Genomic DNA, 13,640 nt, shown 5'->3' with positions numbered 1-13,640 from the left:
TCAAGGCATGTGTGTCCTAGATATTCGGTTTTCACCGGTATCTGTCTCTACCGGACACTCTAATACAGTGGTTCTTAACTTGGGTTCAACCGAACCCCAGGGGTTCAATGAGTCAGTCTCGCGGGGTCGGCGGAGGTCAAAACACACCTCCGACTCATATAGCGCTTTGGTCACGTTCAATCATCTATCAGTTATTCAGTGATTTTGATCAAGACTGATCGTGTACTCGGTTTCTTGATCTATCAATCTGCAACTAACGCCTTATATACATCAATCAATTCCTGATCAAAATTTGTGATTTAACTGATAGATGATTGAACGTGACCGAAGCGCTTATGATTCGTGATGATACGCCCCGCTTGTCCATAATTGGCTGCAGGTGATCACGCAACATCGCTTGGCCTATCTGTGCTGCAGGGGATTTGATGCGCACAGTAGTCGAATTGTAACTGTTGTGATGGTACGTCGGGTGATACCTATCTTAATATTTTAATCCCTTACTAACTATGTCGAGCAAAATACGAAAGTGGTCGGACGAATATGTACAATTTGGATTCACATGTATAACGGAACGTGATGGGAGTCAGCGTCCTAATTGCATGATTTGCAATGCCAAGTTGAGTAATTCTAGTCTAGCTCCGGCAAAACTAAGGGAATAAAGAAGGGTTCGGTGAACACGCATATGAAACTGGTGGGGTTCAGTACCTCCAACAAGGTTAAGAACCACTGCTCTAATACCTCTGGAAATGTCCAGATAACTTCTTACGTAATCTGACTTGAACCGTAAGGTAATGGCGGAATAGGAATCACTAATGTAACGTCATGCTGTCAGACTCCATCGACTTCAGCACTGACTGAAAGAATACACTTTTTAAAGAGAGAGACAAATTGGCCTTCTTTTACAAAGCCGCCCAGCAACCGCCCCGAAGCCCTTTAAATCTCCGTGCGCTTCGGGGCCATTATCGCAGCTCAGCTGCTAGCGCGGCTTTGTAAAAGACGGGGAAAGTTTGGATTTTAGGAGCTTCCTAGTGTCGAGTTTTATGCGCTTGGCCGCATTAGGTGGAAAGGGGAGGAGGGCGAATAATCTCCAGTCAGATTTGATAACGAATATGTATTCCAATTACAGACGGTAAGGCATGGTGTATTTTCAGTACGCGTCTAACATGCCCTTGCATCTGGGTAAAATAAGGATCTCTATAGTGTGGTAATCATTTATTTATTTAAAAAATTTCTTCCCCACCTATGCCTAGGCGGTTTACAAAATACAGTCCTAAAATGCAGGCACATACAATAATTTTGTACAAACACGCAACAAAGGCATCGGTTTCTTCAGAGAAAGGATCGCCACCGTATAGACAAACCGGTTTGTACTGATAGTTTACTGCCAACTTTAATTGTCATTTATTTTTAAAGAGACATATGATCAAGAAACTGTTTTTTATTTTACTTTTGTGATTATGATAAACATGCCGAGGGCCTCAAAATAGTACCTGGCGGGCCGCATGTGGCCCCCGGGCCGCGTGTTTGAGACCACGGCTCTAGACTTAATTGCAAAGGCATCTAAGTGGTTTACAAATATTAGAGAAAGACAAAATCAATACCAGTGAGGGATAGAGAGGAGGGAAAGAGAAGGAAATCAGAAATGCTATAATTGATAGGAAAAAAGGGGTAAAGGACAAAGACTGTTGCCGGAGTGTTTCCATCTGAGGCTGAGGAAATGGACGCGCTTAATGACAGGTGTCTTTAAATAAGAACGTTTTCAGGGCAATTTTAAATTTATCTAAGCAGATGTCTAACTGAAGTGAAGAAGGCAGTGTGTAACAGAAAGACGAAAGAAATCATAGGTGATGTGTCTAGATGTTGGAATGACTAATAAACTCTGCTGCAGGGAACCAAGAGTCTGGGTTGGTGTGTATGGAACCAGCAAGCAATTAAGGAAGGATGGAGTGTGAGTCTTACAAATTTTAAAGACCAGTAATAAGATTTTAATTACATTGGCTGCCTATAACCGCAAGGATCAAGTTTATATTAGGCATCACTTCCTTTAACTACCTAACAGAATTGGCCATCCTACTTCGAGATGCCTCCAACAGATGTTCCACCAGAAATCTTTTCCACTTAAAATTCCCAGCATGCAACAATATAAAGTCTAACAACAAAAAACACAGCGGAGGAGATGAAAAAAAAACCTCAAATGGTGTTTGGTGGAAAGCAAAGCCTGGAAAGCAATATCGAAAGTGCATACACTGAGTAGGCAAAGGCGGAATAGAAAATCTGATTAACATAATATAAGTGAGCCTATGGGCTATTGGACGCCAATGGGCTGACCTAAGGAGCAGAGTGACATGGTCGAACATTTTTGCGCCTGTGATCAATTTTATCTCAGTATTTTGGATTAACTGGAGATGTTGCTGATTTTTAAATCTGGTTCCTAGGTAAAGAGTGTTACAATCCAAACAGTTAATGTCTATCTCAGTTTCTGAAAAAAACAACAACCCTGAAAACGTTTTCTTTCGACAGATCCCATTATCCAGGTTCATAACTTTCATCAATCCAAGAAAAACTCTTAATCTGACCTTAAACCTCAACTGATAATATCACGACACTAATATCACCATAAATCTACTCCCCTGACCCTGAACTCACAGGCAGTCCCCGAGTTACAAACGCTTGACTTAAGTACGACTCGCACTTAAGAACGTGGTCGCGGCTTCATTTGATTTCAATTCTGGTGCGCTCCGGAAATGAAGTCAGGCTGAAGATGATGTTGGAGGAATGTTGCTGCCGTTGCCTTGGCCACTGCTGAGAGCTAATTAATGGGTAAACTTATGTTATCCATAGTTTACCCGCTCTAGGCCACTCAGTATTTTGTAAACCTGCATCATATCCCCCTCAGCCATCTCCTCTCCACTGTGTGCCTGCATAGCAAGTGAGCTTAGACTTGCAGGAAGTATTTCCTTAGACCGATCTTATTTATTGCGAGAAAGCTGTGAATTTTTATGCTGACGAGTGCAGACAAAAACGGGGACTGAGCAGTATTTCCAGTGGCACAAACTCCTACACTTCTTCTGCAGCAGATTCAGGAATGATGGATGGCCATATTAAGAACAGTGTGTGGTTGTGCATGCTGTACCTTAGAGGGAACACCGGTAGGGACAGTCGGCCCTTTTGTCAGCTGGGAGTAGAGATAAGCAACAAGAATCTGAAAATCTACAAGTTCTGAGTTACATGCAAATCTGACTTAAGAACAGCTTTAAAAACGTAACTCGTTCTTAACCTGGGGACAGAATATCAGGGATGTGCGTCCAAATTGGGTGCTGGGAATTACACCTGATTTCATCAGGCATAAGTCCTGGCACCTAAATTTGGGCATTTAAATAATTCAATGTCGCCAGAAACGCTAGGGGGTCCTTTTACTAAGGTGTGGTAGCCGATTTAACGCATGCTAAATTCTAACGCTTCCATGCTACCGTACCTTAGTAAAAGGACCCCCCTAGGCTAAAAACTGAATCCATTAAATTGAAATTTTGGCAGAGCAGAGACGTAGCTGTGATGTATGGTGTGTTGTGTTTTTTTTTTAAATAGAAGGCTACATATTCACCCCCTCTTTTACAAAGGTGCGCTATGCTTTTTAATGCATGCTAAACACGTGTGCATGCTATCCTGTGGACGCATTAGTGGTTGGCGCATGCGTCGATTCAGCGGGCGCTAAATTTGCGCTAAAACGCTTAGCTTGCCTTTGTAATAGAGGGCCTCAGAGTACCTGCAAACATTTACACCAGCTTCAGAGCATGCTGCTGGGGCTGGTTCTGGGCACATCTCCCTTTAAGCTGATTGGGAGTCCTCCAACTGCAGGGGGCAGTGTTTCAATATTGTTTTCAATCTCTAAGGGCAGGTAGGTTCCCTGGGGGGGGGTCCTGTACAGCTTGCCTGTCCCTCATTATTGAAATGTGATAGTGAAGCAGCCGCCCCCACCACCACCATCGCCAGACACACACACTGCCACCTTCATTGCCAGCACTGTAGGTGGAAAACTCCTTCTCATAGATGTAACAGTGGTTCTGAGATCTGCTGTTGCCCTTGTAAAGCAGACTTCAAATAGGTCCCTTTTTGGACCTCTCACATACAGTATATGTTATAAAATCATGCCCTTTCCATCCAGAAAAGCAATTTTTAGACAAATATTAAAAGCACGTATTCAGAATCTTCACGCTCCAGAACTGAATTCTTTTACTTGCATAAAGTCGAAGAGAATTGAAAACCACAGACGCAGGTATGAAAGATGAGTGGAATCAAAACCTGGAAGCCAGTCAGTAAAACAGCTGGGATATGCAGTTGTTCTGCACTTGCTCAGGATTCAATTTTCAGCTCTGTTTGATTTCCAGCTCTGACCTACACCGGAGCATTTATAAGTCAGTCATTTCCGTGCTGAAAATTTAATGAAGCTTCTTGCGGAACTTCCAGAATGTTATGTCTCATAGTTTGAGAGATGTTCTCACTTAGAGAATTGTTATAGGTACAAGTTTACAAGTTTTACTTAAAATTTGATTAAATGCCTATCCGAAATTCTAAGGCGTTTTACAATAATCAAAGGAGAGAACAAAACTAAAATAATGGACTTATACAATCAAGACATAGAATTGATGTACAATTGAACGAGAGGTAAGAGGGGAGAACTGCCGTGTTTCCCTGAAAATAAGACACTGTCTTATATTAATTTTGGGCCCAAAAAAGGCACTAGGTCTTATTTTCGGGGTAAGTCTTCTTTTTTTCATGTACAATGATCATCTCTCCCTTCCTCTCCTTCACCCCAATTCTTCCTCTTTCCTTTCTCTCCCCCACATGTTCAGCATTTTTCCTCCCCTCTCACCCATCCCTTTGTTCAGTGTCTTTCTATCCCTCCCTCCCTCCTATCCCTCTGTGTAGCAGAACCTTTGCAGCTTCTATCCCTCCCTCCCATCCCTTGTGCAGCAGAACCCTTGCAGTTTGTATCCCTCCCCCTGCCCCGCCGCCGTTGTGCACCTCCCCCACCCCCGCCAACCATGCCATCTCTCCCTCCAATGAAAATACTGTACCTTTAACAAACAGCAGCATCGCAGCAATCTGGACAGGCTGCTTCATGGCCTACTCCTACCCGGGTGCGTGTGCCAAGTTGCTGATGACATCATCAGTGCTGCTGTAGAGGAACACCCGGGCAGGAGAAGGCCGTGAAGCAGCCTGTCTAGATTGCTGCAACGCTGCCGTTTGTTACAAGGGACAGTATTTCAGTCTCGCAATCAGCAGGAGAGATGAAAGGGTCAGCGAAGGGGGAAGTTTGGCAAGGGAGCAGGTGTGCAGGGAAGCACTCCTGCCAGCGACTAGGGCTTATTTTCGGGGAAACACGGTACAATAAATTATAGAAAAGAAAACATTGAATGAAAAAAAAAAGGAACACACGGAGTAACTTATTTACTGTTGGGTACCTGAAAATCAGAAAGGAAAAGGTCAGTGTTCGAAGGCATCTTTAAAAAGGAAACATTTTAATGCACCTTTGAATTTATCCAGATTTTGCTCTTCTCTAATATTAGTTGGCAACGAGTTCCAGATCGTGGGCGCAGTTATCGAGAAAGTCGTTGCCTGACGAGTGCTGATAATCTTTAATGAAGGAATAGATGTTGGCTGGTAGATCTAAGCTGGCGATGAGCTTGAAGTATAGATTTCTGGAATTATATTTGCACACACCCTCAGAAATACTCAGGCATGGTAAATGCGTGTGCACTAACATGCTTATACATGTGAAGGTAAACAAATGCGGGCTGGGGGGGGACTTTGACAGCAACACCAGCAGTAATAAAGTCAGTCTCGGGCGTGTTCCCTAGTTAATCGTCTCTCATAATTGAAAGGTACTGTATTTTGTCCCAGTATCCATAGCTAGTTCTCGCCATATCTAATCGTGATTTTTGTTCCATTTCAGGCTTGTCAGCAGGATTCACAGTGTGGAGAAGGCACATGCTGTGCTGTGAGCCTCTGGATTCAGAGCCTGCGATTGTGCACGCCGATTGGAATAGACGGTGATGAGTGTCATCCTCTGAGTCACAAGGTTAGTGGTTACATTAACTCTAAACAACACCAAGAATGGCATGATAGAGCTAGATCAGATTATGTGCTTTGTCTTGACTCAAATAGCACAGAGGTAGTGGTGAGAAAAGCGAAAAATAAATCAGGAGAGGCAGGGCAGGATTATTTCGTCAAGGGCCTCCTGCCCCGCCCCATCCCACCATGTACCCAGGCGGAAACAGGAAGCTGCGTCAGAGAGAAGCTTTGGGCAAGCAGCACCGCTTGCAAAATTACAGTTCCCGTTGCCTTTCTTACCCGCGTTGCTTGCTTGTCTTTCCGTTGATGGGGGGGGGCACGCGTTGCTGATTGGGGGGGGGGCCGTGTTGCCATCGCTGTTTGGAAAAAAAAAATGTTGATGCCCTCCTTCATCGGGTCCCCCCTGACCATTTCGGGCCCTAGGCACGTGCCTACTGGGCCTATTGGTTAATCCTGCCCTGAGGAGAGGCCTAGTGGTTAGAGCAATTACCTCAACACCCACTAAAGCTCCTTGTGATGCTGGGCAGTCAGTTAAGACATCATCGCCCCAGGTACAAAATAAGTATCTGTCTAAAATATGTAAACTGATTTGATTGTGTAACCACCCAGAAATATGAAACAGGGTGACTTCAATAAGTAATTATCTAATTTTTGTTCCACTTGCGGTTAAGGTAAAGAGTTAAAAGCAATATCCTCATATTTCCTGTAAAGTACAACTGTATTCGACCACATATAAACCAATAGTTGTGAGTTATCTTTCCAACAGAGGACTATCAGTTTCAATGGTACATATACTGTGTTTCCCCGAAAATAAGACGGTGTCATATTAATCTGGGGTCCAAAAAATGCATTAGGGCTTTTTTGTGGGGAGGTCTTATTTTTTTCATGTACAATGATCATCTCTCCCTTCCTCTCCTCCACCCCAATTCTTCCTTTTTCCTTTCTCTCCCCCACATGTGCAGCATCTTTCTTCCCTTCTCACCCATCCCCTTGTGCCTTCCATCTGCAATATCTTTCTATATCTCCATCCCTCCCATCCCCCTGTGCAGCAGAACCCTTGCACAGAATCTTTGTATCCCTCCCTCCCATCTCCCCCGCACAGCAGAACCCCACCGACTCTCCCACCGCAAGACTGACATACCTCCCTCCAAACAGCAGCGTTGGCAGCACTAAACCAGCTGCTTCATGGCCTTCTCTTGCTGGAGCCTTCCCTGTACCGTGTCGCTGATGACATCATCAGTGATGTGCAGAGGGAAGGACCCAGCGGGAGAAGACCGTGAAGCAGCCTCTTTAGAGTGCTGCCGACGCTGCTGTGTGGAGGGAGGTATGTCGGTCTTGCGGTGGGAGAGTCGGGGTTCGGATAAGAGGGAGAGATGGAAAGATGCTACGCAGGGAGATGGGAGGATCGGCGAGGTTCGGCTGCACGGCGGGGGGGGGGGGGGAGGGGAGCACTGCTGCTGGTGAATACAAGGGTGGAGTCCGGGAGTGTCGGAGACATTCGGGAGGGGCTTCAGGGGTCGATCTAACTAGGGCTTATTTTTGGGCTAGGGTTTATATTAAGACCTACCCCGAAAATCATGCTAGGGCTTATTTTTGGAGTAGGTCTTATTTTCTGGGAAACACAGTATTAAGAAATCAAATAGTATAGCATCATCATCAGCGTGAGTATTCTCTAAAGAAATAGGTTTCCATATAATATATTTGAAACATAATGGTTTTGAAAATTACAGCAATCTGGTCATCTCATCTTGGATAGATAAGGACAAGAAAAAAATACAGAGAAGATAATCAAATTGATTAAGGAGAGGAGACATGATAGAAACCTTCAAGATCCTGAAGGGCATAGAAAAAGTAGACAGGGACAGATTTTTCAAATTAAGGGGCACCACAAGCACAAGGGGGCATTGGGAGAAATTGAAAGGGGACAGGTTTAGAACAAACGCTAGGAAGTTCTTTTTCACTCAGAGGGTGGTGGACACATGGAACGCGCTTCCGGAGGCTGTTGTAGACAAGCAAACATTAAATGGTTTCAAAGAAGGTTTGGATAGATTCCTAGAAGAAAAAGGGATTGGGGGGTATAGATAGGTATAGACCATTGCTCAGGCAATGGGCCTGATGGGCCGCCGCGGGAGCGGACCGCTGGGCAGGATGGACCTATGGTCTGCCCCAGCGGAGGCAACTTCTTATGTTCTTATCACCTTTTTAATTAAGAAAAAATTAAGGGGTGTAGTTATCATTGTGGACCACCATTAAGATATCTTATTTTTCCGCTAACTCATGTTGTTTTCGTGCAGGTTCGATTTTATCTGACGAGTCCATGTGTGGTGCAGTGGTTAGAGCCACAGTCTCAGTAGCCTGAGGTTGCGGGTTCAAATCCCAGACTTGTGACCCTGGGCAAGTCACTAAATCCCACCGAAGGGGATTCAGTAAAGATAATGGAGAGAAATGATCTCAGAGACTTGCTTTGAATCCAGTACCAAGTCATTGAAGGTTTGTAGTTTCCATCACTGATCAAATTGCCTCCGCCTCCTTTTTTCTGTGACCAATTTCTATTGTGTCATAAATAAATTATTTTACTTTTTCTTTTTTTATAGACAGCAAGAAAAACACTTATCTTAAGGTGTGCGGAGTGCTGACAAGCCTGACAGAGACCCGTTTCGCCACTCATGTGGCTTTTTCAAGGGTTCTCACTTAGGGCAGTTTTTTTCTGCTGCCCTAAGTGGTCATAAAAAAAAGGAGGTGGAGGCAATCAATATATCCTCACCCAAGCAGGTTTCTGGGACCATTTCTCTCCATTATCTTTATTGAATACCCTTCAGTGGGTATCCCACATACCATCTTCCTGGTTTTACCTAGTGGTTCGCAAGTCACTTAATCCCCCATCGCCCTAGGTACAGGATAAAGAGGGAAAAAATGCTTGAGTACCTGAATGTAAACAACTTAGGAATATAATAACAGGAGCGAATGGTAAAATAATACATTTTAACAGTAGCCCATTGAGAAGTAGGAATTCTTTGAAAGATAAATTTTTATGTTGCTTGAGAGTTATATTGAGAAAAAAAAGATGATTTTGAAGTAATTGATGCAGTTCAAAAGAGAAAAACTATGGCTTTATAAAATACCCTAAGCACGTGTGCACTAGTGCTGCCCGATTCACAAGTCAAATCGATTCACCAATTGAGTTTGGCGGAATCAATTTGCTTTGAAAAAAATTCACCAATTCAGGCCTGCTCTTGGGCTTTCCTTCTGCTAGAGTCCTTCCAAAACAGGAAATTACATCAGAAGGAAGGACTCCAGTGAGGGAAAGGCCATGACCGGGCCTGTGAGAATCAGCAGCAAGGGCTGAGAAGGTAGTGGGGTGGGGTTCTGTGCTGCATTGCACTGCTTTCTCTGCTACCGCTGCTGCTAATGGACCATGTAGGAGTGTTGCTGCATTCCACCTCTGCTACTGATGGACCAGGGGGGGAGCTGGAAGGGAGAGAAGATGATGGACCTTCGATGGGTGTCAGTTTGACTGACTGAGACTGGAGCCAGTGGGAAGAGAAGAGAGAGAGGTTGCTAGCCACATGGGGTGGAGGGGCTGGAGGGAAGAGAAGAGAGAAAGAGTACTTGCCATATGGTGTAGAGGGACTGGAGGAAAAAGAATAGAGGGTGCTAGCCACATGGGGTGGAGGGGGTTGGAAGGAAGAGAAGAAAAGAAAAGAGAGAGAGGGTGCTGGCTACATGGGATGGGGTGGGGGCTGTAGGGAAGAGAGAGAGGGTGCTGGCCACATGGGATGGGGGTGAGGGGCTGTAGGGAAGAGAGAGAGGGAACTGGCAACATTGGGTGGAGGAGGTGCTGGAAGGGAAGGGAGAGAGGGTTCCGGACCCTTGGGGGGTTGCTAAAATTGATTAGCGTGCGCTAAATCGGTTACTGCGCCTTAGTAAAAAGACCTTTATATGAGGTACTCTCTAAAACGCTTAGCCTGTTGGAAATAATTTGCATAGAAAATGAAATGGTTTCTGTTATTATTCTTTGTGTTGCCTGTTCCCGACACTTTAAAAATATATGTTTTGTTCTGTTTTTGTTTTTTTTAGATTCCATTTTTTGGGAAGAGAATACATCATACCTGTCCATGCCAGCCACACCTGAAGTGTGTAAGGGCAACAGAAAACAGATATAAATGCTTACCACGTTAATTTAGCTAAGGCTTTTCTTCATATTTTCTGCTTGCTTATATTGGGTTCACATTCTCCTTAGATCAAAAGGATTGGGACTTGTATTCTTCCTTTTTGTAGTTATAGAACCACAGTCAGAGTGGTTTACGTACAGGTACTCCAAGCATTTTCCCTATCTGTCCTGTGGGGTCACAGGGGATTTGAACCCACAACCTCAGGCTACCGAAGCTGTAGCTCTTACCGCTGTGCCACACTCATCCCTAGATTCTTTATATGGTGACTAAACTTGTATGCACAAATTTGGCCATGATCCCAAATTCCGCATACCACTTAATAGTCCCCTCCCCCCTACTTTTACTAAGCTACAGTAGAGGTTTATACCCTGGCTCGGAGCGCTAAATGCCCTGAAACTCATAGAATTCCAATGAGAGTTGGAGCTTTTAGCATCACGGGCTGCAGTAGAAACCGCTATTGCAGCTTAGTGAAAGAGAGCCTTAATGAGCAGGTGAGCGCCAATAATTGGCCACTAACAAGCAATTATCGGCAGTAATTGGCCCTAATTAGAATTTATGTGCGCAAGTTTCTTAGCGCGTTCAAAAAAAGTGGTGGATGTAAATTTGAATGCACAGATCTGAAAAGGGAGCGTGGCCAGAGGAGAACAAGCCCGATCCATGCTGAATGTAGGCGTGGGTTTTTATGCCAGGCTGTGGTTGGCGTAAATGGTCATTCCTACATTGTAGTTGTGGGGCCTGCCGCTATGCGTATTCTATAAACCACACCTAATTTTAGGCACAGTTTATACAATGGCACTAAGGCACGGATTCTATAAGTGACACGTAGCAGCATGCCGCTTGGCACGGTGGTCAATCAATCGCTAGGCATCATTTATAGAATCGAGCCTAGTGGTGCCTAAGCATAGCCATAGATGCTGTTCCATTAGGCCAGCTTTTCACTCGCCTAATTTAGCGACACCTAATGACGCTTAACAACCACGTCTATTCTCCGCCCATAACCATGCCTACTGTTGTAGATAGGCATCGCTATGCATCCTTAAGCATGGGAGGGCATCGCTAGGCATCCTAGACATAGACGCTGTTCCCTTAGGCCAGCTTTTCACTCGCCTAATTTAGCGGTGCCTATGTCAGACACCTAATGACGCTTAACAACCACGTCTATTCTCCGCCCATAACCACGCCTACTGTTTTAGATAGGCATCGCTAGGCATCCTTAAGCATGGGAGGGCATCGCTAGGCATCCTAAACATAGACGCTGTTCCATTAGGCCAGCTTTTCACTCGCCTAATTTACTGGTGCCTGTGTCAGACACCTAATGATACCTAAGTCAACCATGCCTATTCTCTGCGCATAACCAGGCCTACTTTTAAACATAGGCATCCTTAGGCATGGGCGGGCACCTCCACTTAGGCATTGCTGGGCATCCTAGGCACAGGCGCTGCTCCATTAGGCCAGCTTTCCACTTGCCTAATTTGGTGGCACTTTTGTCAGACGCCTAACTCAACCATGCCTATTCTCCATATAGGCATAGTTAGGCGTCCTTAGGCATGGGAGGGCATCTCCATTTAGGTGTCGCTTGACATCCTAAGAATTTGGCGCTGAGCTCTTGAATTGATCAATTTATGGAGATTTTTTTGGGTGGCTGGAAACCAGTGTGGTCAGTTCCCACACGGATTAAGCCAATTGAAATTTGGCACGGATCCCGAACTTATGCGTCGCCAGGCGGCCACAATTAGGGCGCTTAGCAGCACCTAATGTAGGTGCAGTTTATAGAATATGGCCCTAAGAGCGAAATTCTCTAACCAGCGCCTAAACTTAGACGCCTTACCGGCACGTATGTTAATTAGAAAATGCCATTTGAAATGGCAATTTAACATAAAATTTAAAGCATCTGAAGGCACCTGAACAAAGGGCACCAGACTCGCGCCTAACCCCACTATAGGCGTTGCTCATGCCAGAAGTGGCATTAGGCATCGGTAGGCGCCTTCAGAGGCGTAATTCATGTCAGTGATAGGCGCCGGAAATGTAGGCCTGGAAAACCCTGGCCTACATTCCCAGCACCTATCTTTGCCGGAGGCGCGATTCTCTAGCTGGCAATGTCACATGATTGACATGCGATTGGCGGACGCTTGTAAGGTGACTGGTGACGACGGTTGCCGGTTACAGAATCTGGGCCTGAGTGCATTTTATTTTCCAGGCCAATTTTTTCAGTGCCATATATACAATCTGGTCTTCAACGAGTAAATGGGGGGGGGGGGAAAAATTATGATTTTTAAAGTTTCCTACGTCTCCAATTGGCAGGCTTCCTTGCTTGCTATTGGTGGCATAGCAGTGCGTGGATAGGGTTGCCATTTTCCTTTCGGAAAATCTGGACCCCCTAGCCCCGCCTAGGGCAGACCTCTCCCACTTACCACGCCACTTCAAAGAGCTATCAGGCTGCAGAAGTATGGGGCTGTCTGCGGCCAAACTTTATAATACCCACAATGCAAAGCAAATGATGGCAAATAAATAGCAGAATGGTCCACTGACTCTGCTCAGTAGCTGTTAACCTAGATTCACATATGGAACCCAATAGCCTCTTCACCTTCCAGCAGAGCAATCACTTAGCTGCTCAGTGCATCATCTTCCTATAGCAGCATATAGAAAAAAAAAACCAGATTAGGAGAAACATCACCATAAATGAAACACATGATGGGGGTAATTCTGTAAGGGAGCGACCTAGAGCTGGATTGCAAGAATGTGCTTAAATACTCATGTTCTAGTTAATTCCATGTGTATGTGGACACATATGCACAAAAAGGACTATACATCAGCTATACGCTATACTGTAAGCACACATCAGTCTTTGCAGGTTGATGTTCACCGCTGTTCCCTCTAAGCCAGGGATCTCAAAGTCCCTCCTTGAGGGCCGCAATCCAGTCGGGTTTTCAGGATTTCCCAAATGAATATGCATGGAAAGCAGTGCATGCACATAGATCTCATGCATATTAATTAGGGAAATCCTGAAAACCCGCCTGGATTGCGGCCCTCAAGGAGGGACTTTGAGACCCCTGTTCTAGACAGAAAAGTAGATTCCTACTTTTCTTTATAGACTAGCCTCCAAATAGTTACATTCTTGGCATTTAAAGATTGGTACCCTAGTATAGAATCAGTCATATGTAAAAAAAAAAAAAAAAAGTTTTTAAAAAAGCATGCACATTGTGGAATGGGAAAACCTCAGAATACAGGAGAGACCAGAGTGATTTCAATGTCTCACATACACAAATCCACCATAGGAAAACCTTTTTCATGCTATGCAAATCCTGTGTCAAGATGTGTCATATGTGCAAAACGCAATAAATAAGTGTTCACACTTTCAAATTTTGAATTTATCTGAAAACAAGTCTTGACCCTATG

General features: G+C 44.7%; 1 protein-coding gene across 2 annotated transcripts in view; it reads left to right on the top strand.

Moving 5' to 3' along the window:
• The window catches only part of PROK2 (prokineticin 2), a 79,305-nt gene extending 66,808 nt beyond the window's left edge, over positions 1 to 12,497 (top strand). For both annotated transcript variants that reach the window (XR_004537321.1, XM_033925799.1), the window contains exons 2-3: positions 5,954 to 6,079; positions 10,150 to 12,497. Coding sequence is in view for 1 of the 2 variants with exons in the window: in XM_033925799.1 (XP_033781690.1) it covers positions 5,954 to 6,079; positions 10,150 to 10,251 (228 nt within the window). In the remaining variant the exon portion in view is untranslated. The remainder of the gene's footprint in view (positions 1 to 5,953; positions 6,080 to 10,149) is intronic.
• Positions 12,498 to 13,640: the final 1,143 nt, after the last annotated feature.

Source organism: Geotrypetes seraphini, chromosome 17 (genome assembly GCF_902459505.1).
Source record: "Geotrypetes seraphini chromosome 17, aGeoSer1.1, whole genome shotgun sequence".
Lineage (NCBI taxonomy): Eukaryota > Metazoa > Chordata > Amphibia > Gymnophiona > Dermophiidae > Geotrypetes > Geotrypetes seraphini.
The sequence above is the reverse complement of the archived record's forward strand: the minus strand, read 5'-3'. Positions and strand labels throughout refer to the sequence as shown.